The 17954-nt window shown below is 36.7% G+C and overlaps 1 protein-coding gene and 1 pseudogene across 3 annotated transcripts in view; one reads left to right on the forward strand and one right to left on the reverse strand.

Annotated features, from left to right (window-relative positions):
• SCFD2 (sec1 family domain containing 2) overlaps positions 1-17954 on the reverse strand; it is a 435739-nt gene that overhangs the window by 369356 nt on the left and 48429 nt on the right. For all 3 annotated transcript variants that reach the window (XM_074396123.1, XM_003933627.4, XM_074396122.1), the window contains exon 3: positions 10087-10214. In XM_074396123.1, the coding sequence (XP_074252224.1) occupies positions 10087-10214 (128 nt within the window). The remainder of the gene's footprint in view (positions 1-10086; positions 10215-17954) is intronic.
• LOC104652289 (large ribosomal subunit protein eL19-like) lies at positions 14428-15036 on the forward strand (annotated as a pseudogene).

Below are 17954 nucleotides of genomic sequence, written 5' to 3' on the forward strand. Positions count from 1 at the left end.
ACATTATTAATTATTATTTTAATAAAAACTCTTTCTGCTCTTTCTCTAGATTCTCTTTTTCCTCATACCTGCTAAATGGATGTATTACTTAGGGCTCTGCCTTTAACCCTCTCCTCATTCCATCCTCTCTTCTTGAATGATCAACCTTATATTATTTCCTTTAAAAATTCACTACATATGTTGGACGTAGTCGCTCACTATAATCCCAGTGACTAGGGCGGCTAAGGCAGGAGGAGGATCATTTGAGGCCAAGAGTTCAAGACCAGCCTGTGTAACATAGCAAGCCCTAGCTCTAAAAATAAGTAAATCAAAAAAATAAAATTTTGTAAAAAGAAAGAAGTTCACTATTTAGGTTACAGCATAATCACTAGGCAATTGAATTCCAAATCTCAACTTCTACTTCTGGAAACCATTATTCTCTTTACACATTTCCTAACCAAGATGATCCAGGAACAAATTCCACAGACAGAGTAGTTCCACTCCTAGACCTGGTAGAATCCTCTTCACATGCAGTTGTATAACTCTTGGTCATCATTTTTATAATAAGTATTATTCACCTAGGCAATAATAATTTTATCATGCTATAGACTTCCTTCACAGAACTCCCTGAATTTCACAGTAAATCTCACGTAAGTCACCGTTAATTGACAGATTTGTTAAGTACTAGAATCCTCAAATCCTCACTTTGCATATAGAGAAACAGAATCAAAAAAGTTAAATAATGTCTTCATTTGAAAGCAAAATATTTTATGTGTAATACCTAATACATAATAAGCATACATACTAATTACCTTTTAAATGAATGAAAATTGTCTATTGCTTCTAACTCTGAATAATGTCCAGAAGAAAATTTCAGTGAGACTTCCCACCTTTATTGACACAAATTTTAATTCTGATGATCTGTAGGAAAGTATGCCAATTTTAAGCCCCAGAGAATATGGCATTCTTTTAAACAATGGTTCTTAAAGATGTTCGACAAACCCCTGGGTCCCTAGGATACTTTCAGGTAGTCAGCAAAGTCAAAATCATTTTCATAATAAAACAAAGATGTTACATGACTTTCTTATTATGCTGTATTTGCACTGATGATACAAAAACAATGGTGGTTAAATCTAAATTTAGCACCAATCATGGTAGTAGTCGCAAATCATACAAATAGTTTCACTTCAGAAAAACCAGGATGAAACTACAATATTATTAATGTTATCAAATCTCCACCCTTAAGAAAACATCAATATTCTGTGTAAAGAGGTGGGAAATATGCAAAAAGCACTTTCTGGTATATATGGAAATACTGGTGTGACTGCTTGAGTTATAAACCAGACTAGTCACTTTTGTCATGGCACACAATTTTTCCTAGAAGAGACAACTGAAAAATTATAGTTCTTCAGATATTTTTTCAAATAGTCAAAAAAGTGAACCTGATACTTCAAAAAGAGCTATTGACAGTTTGTATTGCTATAACAAAACTCAACTTTTTATTTGCAACTTAGAATTTTAGAAAACTTGTTATCTACTTTTATGTCTTTATAGTCCCAATACTTTGATTTTCTAATGATATCACTGCTGATATTACCAAGTGTGGTTTTATTATATTGTATAATATATATCAACATTTGGAAGATCAGTATAATTTAAAGGACCAATATTTTTTAAGAGAGTAATGTATGATGGTAGAAAATTATGCATGTAAAAGGTTTAAAGTGCAAAAGAGACCAATGGATTTTAATGTAATAGAGAATGAAAAATTCAGTAAGTTTTTATATTCCACACTGAAACTAACCTGTAAGAAAATATCACTTGTAAAGCTGATGTAGTATCAAAAGAGTATCTGCAATTTTCTGAGAAGGCTATTAAAATATTTCCCCCTTTCCAACTATACATCTTTGTAAGGACAGCTTTTCTTCATATACTTCAACCAAAACAATATAACACAACAGATTTCATGGAGAAGCAGATTATAAGAAATCAGCTCTTCACATGAAGTTGCACTAACTGTTTTTGCAGATAGAGAAATAGATTCAAAAAAGTTAAACTTGCAGATAGACAAACAGATTCAAGAAGGTTAAATAACTTGTTCATTTGAAAGCAGAATATTTTATCTATGGGATCTAATAAATAACAAGCACATATACTAATTATCTTTTAAATACAAAACAGCTGTTTTGTATGAAGTCAGACATTAGACAGGTGCAAAAATGTAAAATAACGCCACTCTTTTCACTACCTTATTTTATTTTGGAAAATATAGTTTATTTATTTTTTGTAAAAATGTTACTTTTGTTAACATATAATGGGTTTATTATTGTCATCTTAATATGAATTAATATTTTTTGGCCGGGAGCGGTGGCACATGCCTGTAATCCCAGCACTTTGGGAGGCCAAGGCGGGCAGATCACGAGGTCAAGAGATTGAGACTATCCTTGCCAATATGGTGAAACCCTGTCTCTACTAAAAAATACAAAAATTAGCTGGGCGTGGTGGCACACACCTGTGGTCCCAGCTACTCGGGAGGCTGAGGCAGGAGGATTGCTTGAACCCGGGAGGTGGAGGTTGCAGTTAGCCAAGATCGCACCACTGCACTCCAGCCTGGCGACAGAGTGAGACTCCGTCTCAATAAATAAATAAATAAATAAATATTTTTAAATACTGCTTGTTTTCTTTACTAATATGTTGTTTTCTAATTATCCACCTATCCATTCATCTAGCCCACATGTATCAATAGATATAATCCAAATAAACAAAAATTCCTGAGAAACTCTTTCGATTTTTAAGATTGTAAAGGAATTCTAAGACCAAGAAGTTTGAGAACTGATACTCTAAATCAGTGTCACTCTTAGATTCCACAGGACAGTGAAAGAAAAGCAATCCATTAAATAAATATGTAACAAATACCACTGACACTATTCAGTAATCTAATTATTCCATGAACACTTCTTGGGTATATAGTAAGTTCAAGGTCCTGTGTTAGGTGCAAAGAACACTAAGAAGCACAGGTAAGAGTTTTCAGCTCCAACTACTCTGAGTCTGGTGGTAATTGCTGTAATATAATAATAGGACGAACAAAGGGATGAGACCTATGATAAAGAAAATGTTGGGAGCGAGGTGGAAAACCCAGGAGACGGAACCATAGGAAATGGGCTTTTACGCATTTATCTATTTTGGAGTGGAGCGTGGAAGTAGAATAAGGCTCTAACATTGGTGGCGGTCATTAATTAGCATCTATAAGCAAGGTAAAACAGGAGATATAAAGATATCTACAGTCTGCTAGGAAATGAGAAGTAACAGAAAACACAAAACAATTATCAGAAAGAGGGAGAGATCAGAAGAGCAGAGAGGCACGAAGAGAAAGGGAAAAGAGCCCAAGAAAGAAGATGTAATCAGATGCTAGAGCGACATCAAGAGGAACACTAAGTATCAGAAAAGAAATTTGTAAATAGAATTATTAATTATTAATTCAAATATTAATTGTTAATTATTAATTCAATGAAACTCTGCCCCTTTCAATTGAAAATAAAAATACTCATTGTCTCTCTGTTACTCACCCATACCTATACTCATCAGGCAATCTATTCTTTCAAACTGTAAGTACTAAGCCACTCACTGTGCACCAGGCCAATGGCCAATGAAGGACATGACATGGACACTATCTAGCAAGGTTTTTGATCCACACACACTTAACTATATCACACCATGGTAAGTGCTGAAAAGGCTACCAGAAAAAGAGCTGTGTGTCCTTAGAGGCCAGAGCAATTAATTCAGCCAGCTGAGGGAGTGAAGAGCAGGGATCAGATACGGTTCCACAGAGAAAGTAAGATCTGTATTTGGTCATGAAGAATCCAATGGATTTTGACAGAAAAGATATACATTTGTGTGTGCGAATGAATGTTGGAAGGTAAATGGTTGTATTAGTCAAGGTATTTGCAGGAAAAAGATGGCATGCCAATTGCATCCTGGCAGGAAGAAGCCAGGCAAACAATATCCTAACTATACTCTCCTCTCACCCTCTAAATCTCCTGCCCATGTCTCTCACAGGTTAAACTCAAATGAGAGGCAAAGCCCAGAAGAGTCAGTCCATGACGGTCAGTCTCCAGAGGCACAGGTAGAGAGGGGTGGAGAGTGATTTGGAGGAAAAACCGAATGAAAGTATTTCAGACAGACAACAAAGACCTGGATCTGCAAAAGCTCATGTGGGGGAATGGATAATAGAGAGGGAAAGCAATGAGAATAGGTGGGTGAAGCATGAGGCTAGAGGCAGAAATGACTTTATAAATAACATGCTTAGATGTTCAGATACTATCCTGAGGCAATGAGGAACCACCAAAGGGTTTTAAGCAGGGGCATGGTATAATCATATCTGAGCTTGTATCTCTTTTTTTAAATTTATTTTTAATTAATTAATTTATTTTTATTGCATTTTAGGTTTTGGAGTACATGTGAAGAACACGCAAGATTGTTTCATAGGTACACACATGGCAGTGTGATTGGCTGCCTTCCTCACCTTCACCTATATCTGGCATTTCTCCCCATGCTATCTCTCCCCACCTCCCCACCCCTCTGTCCCTCCCCTATTTCCCCCCAACAGACCCCAGTGTGTAGTGCTCCCCTCCCTGTGTCCATGTGTTCTCATTGTTCAATACCTGCCTATGAGTGAGAACATGTGGTGTTTGATTTTCTGCTCTTGTGTCAGTTTGTCGAGAATGATGGTTTCCAGGTTCAACCACGTCCCTTCAACGGACACGAACTCATCCTTTTTGATGGCTATATAATATTCCCAACTGTGATCTGAGAGTCCCAGCCCCAGCATCACAAAGCGGGACTTTAGATCTCAGAGACAAGAACTTAACAATTGGCACAGTAATCCTGGAAAAAAAAACCAAAAAACAAAAAACACCTCACCTTTGTACCTTTGTGGTCTCAGTTTTCCTTGTCTGTGAAACGGGAGTTTTAAAAAATTACCAAATTTATACTATTGGGAGCATTCAATAAAACAAACTATGCAAATCTTGTTATAGTACCCAGAATAAAGTAGCTATTTAATAAAAGTTAATTCCCTTTACTATTCTTCAAATTGTAGTGTAAACTAATACATGAAAACAAAGATTTGTGAGAGTCGATAATCAGTATTATGTCTCTATTGAGGCAGCCAGATGTTCTCATCTTTTATAAATGACTATATATCACATAGTATGTTGGTCTTATTTAGTTTTAGCTCATTCTTTTCACAAAGTGTGGCATTGAATCCCCCTCTCCCACCCATTTCTCCCTCTTTCTCCCCCATCCCCTTCTTTTACACACACACATAACACACAGATGTGCATGCACACACATGTTCCTCTTAATCTCAGAGAACATTTTCCCCATGAAGGCAAAAGATATAAATGTGATCAAAAGACGGCTGCTCTTCAGTCAGAACTAGATGAACTCAAGTATCAAAAACAGGAAGTGAAACACTCTCAATGATGTTTTTAAAAAGTACATATCAAATAAAAATTTAAAGTATTTTGATGTTATGCTGTTTTTCAAAGCCAATATTGCTAAATGCTGACATTCAGAAATGACAGTCGGTGTGGCATTGATGGAAAACAAAAGTCACAAATCTTTTCTAGGATGAAGAGAAGCACCGTGCAGCATCCAAAATAGGGAAAAAACAACATCTTTGTTCAGTTCTCAGTTCTGGAATTCACATTTTAGGAGGGATGTTAGCAAACTAGAGCTCTACCAGTGACTCAAAGGTAGAAGCAAAAGGTGGGAAAGGCTTGTCTTTTCACAAATGGTCAAAAGAACTCATCATGTTTAATTTGGAAAAGAGACAATGGTGGTGAGTTTACAGGGCTGACACTAAGATGCCCCAGAACTAGGAGAGCAAATTAAGAAGTATCACACTGTACTGGATCAGATTATCATCTAGAAACGCAACTCCAGAAATCTTTCCATAAAAATGTGACCACAGAGGACTGGGAATCCCAAATACAGTCAAGGGGATGTTGGCGGTACGGGAAGGAGGGGTCAGGGGGAATTAACAGAGTCGGGAAAGAGGGAATGGAATGGAATTATAACCAGGCTGAACATGGAAAAACTATTTAGAATTCTGCTTTAAAAAAAGACAGGGTTATCAGAAGGGAGCTATTTAGCATAATGCCTAGAAAAAGATGAGTGAAGTGGAAAGAATAAATCAGTACATTTCCAAAAAGGAAGGGGGAAATCATCTAACTTGATCTGTTTGCTTTGCATTCACTCTCATCAAATAACCTTCTCATAATTTAGTTTCCCATGTAGATTTTCCCATAGACAGAGAATATAACTACAGCTTACTCATTCCATTTTGCTTGATAGTCATAACTTCACTCTGCTCAGCGCTTTTATTCTTCAAAATTCCAGGAAATCGCTATTTCCCCCATTTTATGGACAAAGAAATTGAAGTTTGGCTAATAAGTGGCAGAACTGTGATTCACCCTCAGATAGAATTGACTTTGTACTCCATGACAATCAGAAGACGCTAAAGTCACCGAAAACACAGAGAGACATGTAAGAACGTGGTAAGAGTCTCTTAGTGAATGCTGCAAAGAAGTCGAGAAGGATGGTGATTGGCAAAAATATCCTTATATTTAGTGGTCTGGGAGACTTTCCAATAAAAAAGTGTCATGAGCCAGACTGCACTAGATTAGTAAGAAAATAATAAAGAAACAGAAGCATCAAGCCTAGAACACTCTCAAGAAATCTGGCTACAAGAAAAGACAGTATCTTAAAGATACCTGTTTCACTTCAGCTCTAATAAAATAGGATAGTTCTGCGTCCATTAAACACTGGAGAATATGTCTATGGCAGAGAACTATGACACAAATAAGTGAAGTTCCTCAACCACAATCATATTCCAGTGAAAGATTCTCCATAAAATGTACCAGAGTTTGAGATGAGCATCATTTACTCATTTCTTCTGTGAGGGGCCATTTTAGATTCAAACAAATGGATTTCTTAAGGTGTATTTGTCTTGTTACCATCAGAATACATTTTTCATTATGAAAGCCAGTGGGAAATATGCAATTCCATTTCAGTGTTTTAAAAGTCACTTTTCTGGAACATGTCTATTTAGTTAACTGACACTTTAATAACAAGCTCTCAGAAAGATGACATGTTTATATGTGCAATGATAAAATGAATTTTTTTCTGTGTTTTAGCAATTAAACTTTTTTCCTTTAAGTGGACGATGTTTATTTCTCTTGGTGCTCACAATGTTTTCACATGAACTTACCTTGTTCCGAGAAATTTTATATTTAAGATCTGAGGTTTCAATTACGGGATCCCTCTCCATAAATTTAAATACAAGAGAATCTTGAGTCTAGAATTAAAATCTGTTTAACATCTTAAAAATACTAGAAGCCTTTATTATAGCCTGAAAAAATTTATACTTCAGTAGAAACTATAGTAAGGATGGGAGAATTGTGCTTTTATAAAATCCATTTTATAGTTTTAAATGCTCTGTGATAAGCTATATGATAGGCAGTTTTCAAAAATCAACGTTTTACGATGGTTACAAGTTCCAGCTCTTTTCCTTACTATTCATAGTTATGTATCTGTTTATATATGAAAATGAGACACAAGAAACTCTGGCTAGGGATATGAAGCAAAAATGGGCAGCCACACTGTGCTATCTGTTACTGAACTGTAGCTGGCACATGGATAGAGTATGCTTTGAATGAATTGTTTTGGTCCTTCTTACAACAGAATTCTGCTAACGATCCTCTGCTTTTTTTCCTTCTTTCTTCCTCTTACTCCCACCCCAACCCCAATCTGGAGTTTTGAGATAAAGCAAACCATTCCATCTAAAAAAAATTTTTTTTTTGGTTGACAAAAAAGAGTTTAACTGTGAATTCCTTATGGGATTGCCTGTCATTTTTATAAATTTCTGGCTCTGATTCTTTTTCAAAGATACAGCCCTTTAGAAAAGTAGTTTGTTGATCTTTCAAGAGTCGTGAATCAAGCAATAAAAATTGATTTATGCTCTGTAATAGCACCATAATGTTGTATCACTGAAACACAATATAAATTAACCATATTATCAAGACCCTTTGTGCATTCCTATTTGCCATGATTCACACAATTTTTTTTTTTTTTTTTTTTTTTTTGGAGATAGAGTCTCACTCTGTCACCCAGGGTGGAGTGCAGTGGTGTGATCTCGCCTCACTGCAACCTCTACCTCCCGGGGTCAAGTGATTCTCCTGCCTCAGTCTCCTGAGTAGCTGGGACTACAGCCACATGCCACTACACCCAGCAAATTTTTGTATTTTTAGAGGAGGGTTCACCATGTTAGCCAAGATGGTCTCGATATCTTGACTTAGTGATCTGCCCACCTCGGCATCCCAAAGTGCTGGGATTAAAGGCGTGAGCCACCGCGCCCGGCCGATTTACAATATTAATTACTTCTTGTTTCAACATGCTTATGAACAAGACACTCAATAAGGTAAAAACACTTGTTCTTAAAGTGTACCTAGGGCTATGGAAAGGAAAGGAGAGAGGGATTGGGGAATGGAGGGAGAGAAGAAAGGGAAAAAAGAGGAAGAAAGGAAAGAGAATTAATAGTCAAATGCCAGGATGTCTCAGTGCAGCAACTTTGAGACCCACTCTAAGGGTTAGAGGCCAGGCCAGGACATGTCTGTCTGCTCAACTGTTTTTAGTATAACAGTTCACATATTAATTCAAAACTAATAAAAGACCTCTCACCCTTCAAAACCACATGTAGGACTTCTGCTATTGGCTCTATGAATTAGCATGATTTTATAAAGTACACATTATCTGGCATCAAAATTCTTGGATTCTAGTCCTACTATTTAGCAAGCATATGGCCTTCGGAAACTTATTTTTCTCCGTTTCAGTTTCCTTATCTAAGAAATGAAATACTAATGGCATTTGTCTCATAGAATTGCTCAAAGAATGAAATAAGATAACACATGTAAAGAGTCCGAAGACCTAGCATACTGTAAGCTCTCAATTATGGTTAGTTATTTCCCTTTTCTTAACATCATTATGCTCCTTGAAGCTCTCAAATATAGTCACCTAATACACTAAAAGTCACATTTTTTTTCATGTTATAATCCTATAACTTTTTTCTTCCTAGATTCATCCATATTCTTCTACTTCCAAATTTTGTTCTGTTTCAACTTACTTTTATTTTTGCCACCATAAGTAATCAAGAACTTGGGCTATGACTCTTAGCGAAGAAAAAGTTTCTCATCTAGTAAAATGTGCTAGTATTTACTGAATACCTAAGAATAGATTATAAGAGAGAAACCTTATTTTTAAAAGAGAAAAATAAAGTTTTGCAAGCTTCCAGGAAGAAATTCTACTTATTAACTAGGTTCAATATCCATATTTAAATATTTCTGTATCAATAAAATTACTTAATATTTTGATAAGCCAAATTTCTAAAATCAAAACATTAGTTCTGTGGTTCTGACTTTTTGATTTAAAAAAAAAAAAGCCATTTAAAACTTAAATTCCATTGCAATTGTATTCATCTAATACCAAAGACAAAGCTGGATGTGAAAAAAAAAAATGAGAAATTGAAAAATTAGGTGTGTAATACTGGTGAAAAAGAAATAACACTTATGTGACTTGACAATTAGCAATGTAAGGATGAGGGACCAGGCCAGAGCATGTCTGCCTGCTCAATTGTTTTCTCAGTACAATTTCATTCATTAATTCTAAAGTAATAAAAGAATTTTCACCCGCCATAAGTGGGGGAATGGGGACAGAATGGGAAAAAAAGGGAGTAGGGGTAGAATATAATTAAGGAGAGGTGGTCCAGGCCAATTTTGATAGTTCTAGAATAGATCAATAATTACTAAAGCAATGATTCTTTGTAAGCAAAATCTCTCCTAGAATTCCCAAAGCTTACTCTAAGAAAAGTGGTCATTGCTGAGCCCAAGGGCAGTGTGCACATATTCATTCCTTCCCTATTCCTTCAACAGTATGCAAACGTCATGAATGCTTTGACCTAGATTCCATGCTGGCTAGGTTGGCCCACAATTCAGAGCAGGTTTAAATAAGCTTCCCCAGAGACTGCCTGTGTCCTAGGTTTAGGCTTACCCATACTCATCTTGATTGGCAGGTTCTCTCTGCTTGCCGCTTCCACTAGATGTCTCCGAACCTCCATCACTGCCTCTTTGTGCTTGATGTTCAGTAAAGCTTCCCACAGGGCTTTGGCTGTGGTGTCACTGCAGGAAACCCACAAAAAGAGCTTTAGAATAAATTTCTACTGGATACTGGAAAGGGTTGAAAGCAAAATACTTTTTAAAATGTATTTTCTGAGCATTAATGTAGTCTTTCCTACTGAGAGGCTAAGCATTAGGATTAAGTAATGTCTAATTCACATAATCAGCACAAAACATTGAGAAATCAAGGAAATAATAAAATCAAGCCAAAAAAGCGAAGAAAGTTATACTGCGTCATGAAAAGGGTGGGAAAACTATGTGCTAAATTTTTTTTTTAAGATTTTGCACTTAAATCTTTCAGAGTACAACTCAACATCACTAGGGTAACATAAATGTTATGTAAGCCAAAATTAAATGCCTGTCTCAAAATGATGTACCAGTGATTATAAGCAATATATCAATTTGATATTAAATACTTGTCTGAAAAACACAGCAATCAGCAACGAGCATTTCATTCAAAAATTACTCAATAAACTTCCTAATTAGTAGGCTTCCTACTTAACAAAAATCAGGAATTATGCTAAATAACCATGGCCTGAAGTATCCCACTTTGGGCCTTAGGTTGGAAGGATGGTACTTACTAAAACCTTTACAATTAACCGTTGATAACAGCACGAAGCACTGCATTATATGCAAGGTCTCATCTGGGCTCACTTCCCCAATAGCCCTCTGTCTCACCCAACATGCCATGTCCAAGTTATAAATGAGGGCAGTGTTCTTTCCGGAAGATCTCTGCCATGTAGCCAAGCATACACGTTTGTAGTAACGTTTTAAAAACCGAATACAAAGAAACAAGGATGACTTCTGTCCCTTTCTAAAGACTTTTTCCTCTACTTAAAGCCTCACTCACCCTCCTATCCTCTTAGTAATAGTTCAAAAATAAATGCACATTCAGTTTAGTTTTAAAGTTACATCTATTAAGATTTTAATTTAGTTTTAAAGTTATACCTAATAAGATATACTCCCAGGTTTGAATTTGATCTGGAATAACAGAATGATCTATTTTCACACTGAGTTTAATGCCTGACACATCATACTCTTTCATTGAATAGTAGTTTTTATTATCATCTATTTTTCCAAAATGAGCTAATATTACTGCTCAACATACTCCACTTGTTTTAATCTGATAAAATCTGTCACCATTATAATTCTGCATCTAATATTCTTCAGTTTAATTTAAGTAAGCAGGTAAACTACATGCCAAACCCTATATTTGGTTGCGATATAGATTTTTTAAAAAGCTTTGAATGGCGTAGTTTGGAAGACAAGGCAGTTACAAAAGCAAAGAAATTACTGAAAAAGTTTGGTAATAAAATCCATGGTCAATGCTTGCAGAGGTTTTTAAGCAAGTATAATCCCAGCAGGGAGGATAGGGACTGAAGAAATGATTTCCACTGGAAATGATAAGCAAGTAAAAAAATACATAAGCTCTGAAAGCAGCCTGGGAAGAAGTCAAAACTCAACCTGGGAAGGAAAATGCTAAAAAAAAAAAAAAAAAAAAAAATCAAGAAAAATATAAAATATTGGTCACAAAACAAGAGAAAGAAGGACATTTCAGAATGCACAGAATCCTAGGACATGATCCTGAGGAGCACTACTCTGGTGCATGCCAAGGTGCACAGGGCAGGGCAGCGGAAGGAGGGCATAAAACAAGGTGCAGCCACACTCTGGGGATTCTGCATTCCTTGCCAAGTCATGTCGACTTTGACATGCAGGTGACAGGAAGCCAAGGAGCATGGGATTGATTTCACTTGGAGAAGGAAAGCGCAGATCAGTAGTTATGAATACAGTCTTTATCATAATTCAAAAGTAGGTCTGTTTGCTACGGGGCTTTCAGAAGGTTACTTAATTTCTCTAAAGCTCTGGAGGCAGTCGAAGAACCAGCAGAGAATTCTGAGCATGGGAGTTACAATCCATTTCCCAATCTCATGCTTCATAATTGTTCTCTAATTTTAGTCTCAAAAACACCTCTCCACAAACCAGAGATTTCTCACATAGTCTCGGTGCAACCCAGAACTTTCAGAGTAGATTGTCACTACCCTTCTCTTTTCCATGAGAATATGTATCTGGCTAATGTGTCTCTAAGATTGCAGTAGGCTGCGTAATGTTGTGGTGGCCCCATCAGATTGGTGTAGTGGTTTATAAACTCTGGAGTCAGATAAATCTGGGTTCAAACTCCAACCATGCTCCTCCTCACCCACTCCAAATACATGGCCTCCTAGATCATGATCCTCTCCTATTCCAAGCACAGGGATCTCTTTCTCTCCTTTGCCAGGAACAATATCTCTCTCTCCCTCCAGGTATCTGCTAAAATGTCACCTTGTCAGAGAGGTCTCCCCTTACTGCCCTGCATAAAAATGTGACAATGCCTATTGCAGTACCTCATGCTAGCACTCTTTTGGCTCTGTCCTGGTGTCTACTGTTCTGCATAATCCTAATTACCAGCTGACTTATTATGTTTCCATGTTTATTTGTTTGTTGTCTGTCTCTCTCATAAAAGGTGGGGTCCTTCTATGAAGGCAGGGACACTGTTTTACTCATTGCTAATTCTTCACTACCTAGAACAGTGCAGATCTGTGATGGGTACATTCAGTAAATATTGAATAAATGACACTTGTTAATTATGTAACTGTATACATAATTAATGTTCTCTTTTTCCTAACTGTGGAGTTGGAAGTAATAATAGTGAATTCACAGGGTTGTTGTAGGAGTAAATAACATAATTTATTTAAAGCACTTTCCCGATTCACAATAAATGTAAGTTGTGTGGTAGTTTTTGTAGTTGTTACTAGTATTATTATTGTTATAAATGGTATTGTCTTACATTCATAGTCTTTAATTCAATCTGTTGAAGAGTTAGTGATATATTGGATGAATTCATTTACTTAATTACACTAAGTATGTTTATTCATACAGATGTTCTAAAGTCATTTGAAGTTTGTACACTCTTGTCTATTAAAACATTTTAAAAGAAATACATAGTTTCCACACAGTTTCCATGATCTCTAACAGTGATGCATACTCAGGTCATGTTTTCCTGAAAATTGTTTTGCTGATATAAACAAATTCTGAATATCTAAATATGTGTGAGAGTTCCTAATGTCTACTTCCAGTCCCAAACAGTTTTAACACATCATACTAACTTCACATTATACACGGTCATTTTAAGTTTATCAAGGGTACATTTACAAGTTAATTAAGGTTCTCTGAATAATTGGCATTGAAGAAGGTCCAATTCATACTTACTGGTATCTCTTTTGTCTCCTGTACCCACTTCTTCACCAAGTCACTCTATTACCGCAATGTGGTAATTCACACATGTACACCTATATCAGCATCTGAGTTGAGTATGGGAGTTAACTCACTGCCTTTCTCTAATATGCTCATAAAAGTTGATCGAGCAGGTAATATTTCACACAACTGAAGTTTCACATGAAATCAACTTCCTGATATTAAATTTTACGTCAAGAAAAGTTCATTGAAATCCACTCTATAACTGCAATAGCGGATTGCATGTAATTCTTTATCATTTCCAACTATGTAAAACTTTCCGTTTTCCTACTAGGGAAGTAAGCAATACAGAGAGGACGATATGCAATCGCCAGTGTGGTAGATTAGTAGTAGACACGACCGCAGAGTAGCAGGGGCACAGCTTCTGGACCAAACAACACAAGGTGCTGGTTTTGCCACTTACTAGCTCTAATTCCTTAGGAGGACTTCTTTCTGTACATGTTTTCTCCTCTGTTAAATGGGGACGGTAATGGTACATAGTCAATAAGTTGTTATAAGACTCAAATGGGCTAATATGCCTAAAGCACCTAGAACGAAGCCTAGTGCATCACTGCTACAGTAGTAGGAGCAGCAGCAGTGGTAGTAAGAAAGGAAAAATCAAAGGGCAGAATTTTCTTGTAAGATATAGAAGAAAACCTTTTGTAGAACTCGCCGCTTATGTACATATATGTACAATCACTGTCAGCAGCTTCATTTTCTAATATGAAAAGGCCAACAATAGATAATGTAGAATTCATACACACTGAAAACTCCAACTCAAGTCATCTCCCTATACATGACACGTTGATGTAAAGAATTTTTATTTTTCAGAAATAAAATTAAGAACCTTACTATAGCTTACTTCGAAACTGACAGCTATAGGAAGTTAGTGTTTTTCTTACAAAGATTTTTAGAGCTCTTTCCTTTCGCTGCTGCGGCTGCAGCCATGAGTATGCTCAGGCTTCGGAAGAGGCTCGCCTCCAGTGTCCTTCGCTGTGGCAAGAAGCAGCTCTGGTTGGATCCGAATGAGACCAATGAAATCGCCAATGCTAACTCGCATCAGCAGATCTGGAAGCTGATCAAAGATGGGCTGATCATCTGCAAGCCTGTGACGGTCCCTTCCCGGGCTTGCTGCCGGAAAAACACCTTGGCCTGCCGGAAGGGCAGGCACATGGGCATAGGTAAGGGTAAGGGTACAGCTAATGCCCGAATGCCAGAGAAGGTCACGTGGATGAGGAGAATGAGGATTCTGCACCGGCTGCTCAGAAGATACCGGGAATCTAAGAAAATTGATCGCCACGTGTATCACAGCCTGTACCTGAAGGTGAAGGGGAATGTGTTCAAAAACAAGCGGATTCCCGTGGAACCACAAGCTGAAGGCAGACAAGGCCCGCGAGAAGCTCCTGGCTGACCAGACTGAGGCCGGCAGGTCTAAGACCAAGGAAGCAAGCAAGCCCCATGAAGAGCGCCTCCAGGCCAAAAAGGAGGAGATCATTAAGACTTTGTCCAAGGAGGAAGAGACCAAGAAATAAAAGCTCCCCCTTTGTCTGTACATACTGGCCTCCGTAATTATGTAGATCAGCCATTAAAATAAAACGAGCCTTTAAAAAAAAAAAAGCAATGACTTTTATTTCAGCTTATCTCTTCAATTTAGTTACTGTGAAATACTATAGGACCTTTTAAAATTACAATTATTACTTTTACAAGGAGTTCAAATTCTATATTCTATTTCCAGACAGATTTATTAAATGGTTGTACAACTCTTGGGTCAGAAGCAAACATTAGAGGTAATATTAATTATCTTTATATCTTCAGTAGGACTCTAGCTAACCTGGTAGAGACAGATTAAAAAATCCATTTTTAGTTTTTGAAAGCACCTAAAGAAAATTTTATAATATGCCTGAGAAAAACACTACAGCTTCAAACAAATCAAAACTGAGATTAGACTTATTTACACCTAATCTAAGTCCTTTGTGTTCTACTATAAACCTCCTTCATCTTGCTTAATCTTTTATCTTAAGTTCAGGAACAGCTGGTCAATATCTTTTTAATAACCAGGACCACCCAGAAAGAGTTGTTGTTGTTTTTTTCCTAATGGCCAAAGTAAGAAAAATTTTTGAAAGGTAAATAAAATATAATGTTAAATATAGTTTCAAAACCATGACTCCATTGTACTTCAAAAGCATTTCAGAATGTACAAAACTTCTTATACCTCATTTGATCCTTGCCTCCTGAGCTAAACTATTATCTGAGGCTCCTTCAATCCAATCCAAAGAGCCTCAGAGAAGGCAACTGGCTGACCTAAGTATACTCAACTTGTAAATGGCAAAATCATGACTCATCCTAAGGCAAATGGCTTCTTCATCAAAGAGAATCAATTACGCAGAATGTCAATGTTTTTCACTTTTCACGTTGGTTTTCTTTTTGAATCCTTAATAGCCTTTAAGTTCACATGTAGGTCCCACAAAGGACAGGATGGAATGGAGTGAAAAGTAAAAGTAGATCCACATGAGTTCCTGAAGCAGGTAAAGCTCTAAGAATTCTGTACACTTTTGTTTTAAGCAATATCGTATTATTCCCCTTGTGGGTCACCAAAGCCGTTGACAGTCACTTGGCTATACAATGCTAACTTTCCATTTTTATTCAGCCTTTTTCTTTAAATGTTTCCCTCCAAGAAGACTTTGATAAATGTTTAATCATTCTACGTATATATCGTTCATATAACTGAAAAGGCAAAAAACTAGTCTAAACTACCTTACAGGTATTATTTCCAGTCTAGCTCTATGTATAACATGTCCTTGCGAAAGAAAGAAGGGGAAATAAAGTAGCCTCTACTTTTTTGTTTGTTTGTTTTTGAGACAAAGTCTGGCTCTGTCACCCAGGCTCAAGTACAGAGGTATGATCTCAGCTCACTGCAGTCTCCACCTTCTGGGTACCAGTGATTCTGCTGCCTCAGCCTCCCAGGCAGCCGGGATTACAGGCACATGCCACCTTGCCAGGCTAATTTTTGTATTTTTGTATTTTTAGTAGAGATGGGGTTTCACTATATTGGCCAGGCTGCTCTCAAACTCCTGACCTCAGATGATCCACCCACCTTGGCCTCCCAAAATGCTATTATTACAGGTATGAGCCACCACACCCAGCTGTCTCTACTTATTTTAACACTGATAAAATTGAGACAAAATGAAACCACTTGCCAAACATCTCATTATATTACAAAAATTAAAAAGGAGGGTTAGAGCTCAGGTCCCCCACTGGAAGTGCCAATGGGCTGCTTCTGTAACATGGTTAATTCAGTTAGTCTTTTGGTGCTGTATATCCCTTTACAGGTATTACTTAATGTTATCATTTTCATTTATTGAATACTGAACTATGTCATAGACAGTATGACTATATTGTCTCAGTTAATAACAACAACCTTTCAGGATAAGTATCACTGACCCCATTTCAAAAGTGAAAAAAGTGATTCTAAATGAGATAAAATAGTTTACCCAAATTACATGCCTAGTAAATTAGGATTTGGACTCAGGTTTCTATGAACTCCAAAATCCATCTATTAACCACAATTCTACACAATTCTGTAAAATAAAAGGATTGAACTAAAATGCCAATTTCTTAGATTCCTTGGGGTCTCCAACAAGCTATATTTACAAGGTTTCCACGCCAGGCATGGTGGCTCCCACCCATAATCCCAGCAGTTTGGGAGGCCGAGGTGGACAGATCAACTGAAGTCAGGAGTTTGAGACCAGCCTGGTCAATATGGTGAAACCCTGTCTCCACTAAAAACAAAAATTAGCTGGGCATGGTGGCACACGCCTGTAATCCCAGCTACTCAAGAGGTTGAGGTAGGAGAATCGCTTAAACAGGGGAAGCAGAGGTTGTAGTGAGCTGAGATCGCGCCACTGCACTCCAGCCTGGGCAACAAGAGTAAATTTCTGTCTCAAAAAAACAATAAAAAATAAAAATAAGGTTTCCACTATGCTACTCAAACCTCATGTTTCCATTATGGTACTCAAACTTCGCATGTACAAATCTGATTAACTTTCCAAAGGTCAGCAAAAGATGAGTGAATATCTCATGCTGCTATTTCTTTTATTAAACCCCTTTTTCTCTTTCATAAGTCCAGTGATAGCAATCAAAAGAATTAACAACAAAAAAAATTACCAACAGCTTGTGAAATATAAATTGAACAATTTTCTTCCCTTTTTTCCGTTTCTAAATCATGGTTTCAAAAGAGATAAACTTGAATTCATTGTAGCTACTAGAATACAATTTCATTTGTTAAAATAGATTCCTTGAAATATATAATATGAAAGTAGAATATTTGGTTTATGAAATAAAAGTAATTTATATATTGTCAGTAACTACATAAAATGCCAATACATACTAATTGTCATTTTTTGAAAAATTATCCTGAATCCTTAAAAATCTAACTATTTTTACAAATCGTCATGTTTGAAGTAGACCAGTGAC

Source organism: Saimiri boliviensis, chromosome 3 (genome assembly GCF_048565385.1).
Source record: "Saimiri boliviensis isolate mSaiBol1 chromosome 3, mSaiBol1.pri, whole genome shotgun sequence".
Classification (NCBI taxonomy): domain Eukaryota; kingdom Metazoa; phylum Chordata; class Mammalia; order Primates; family Cebidae; genus Saimiri; species Saimiri boliviensis.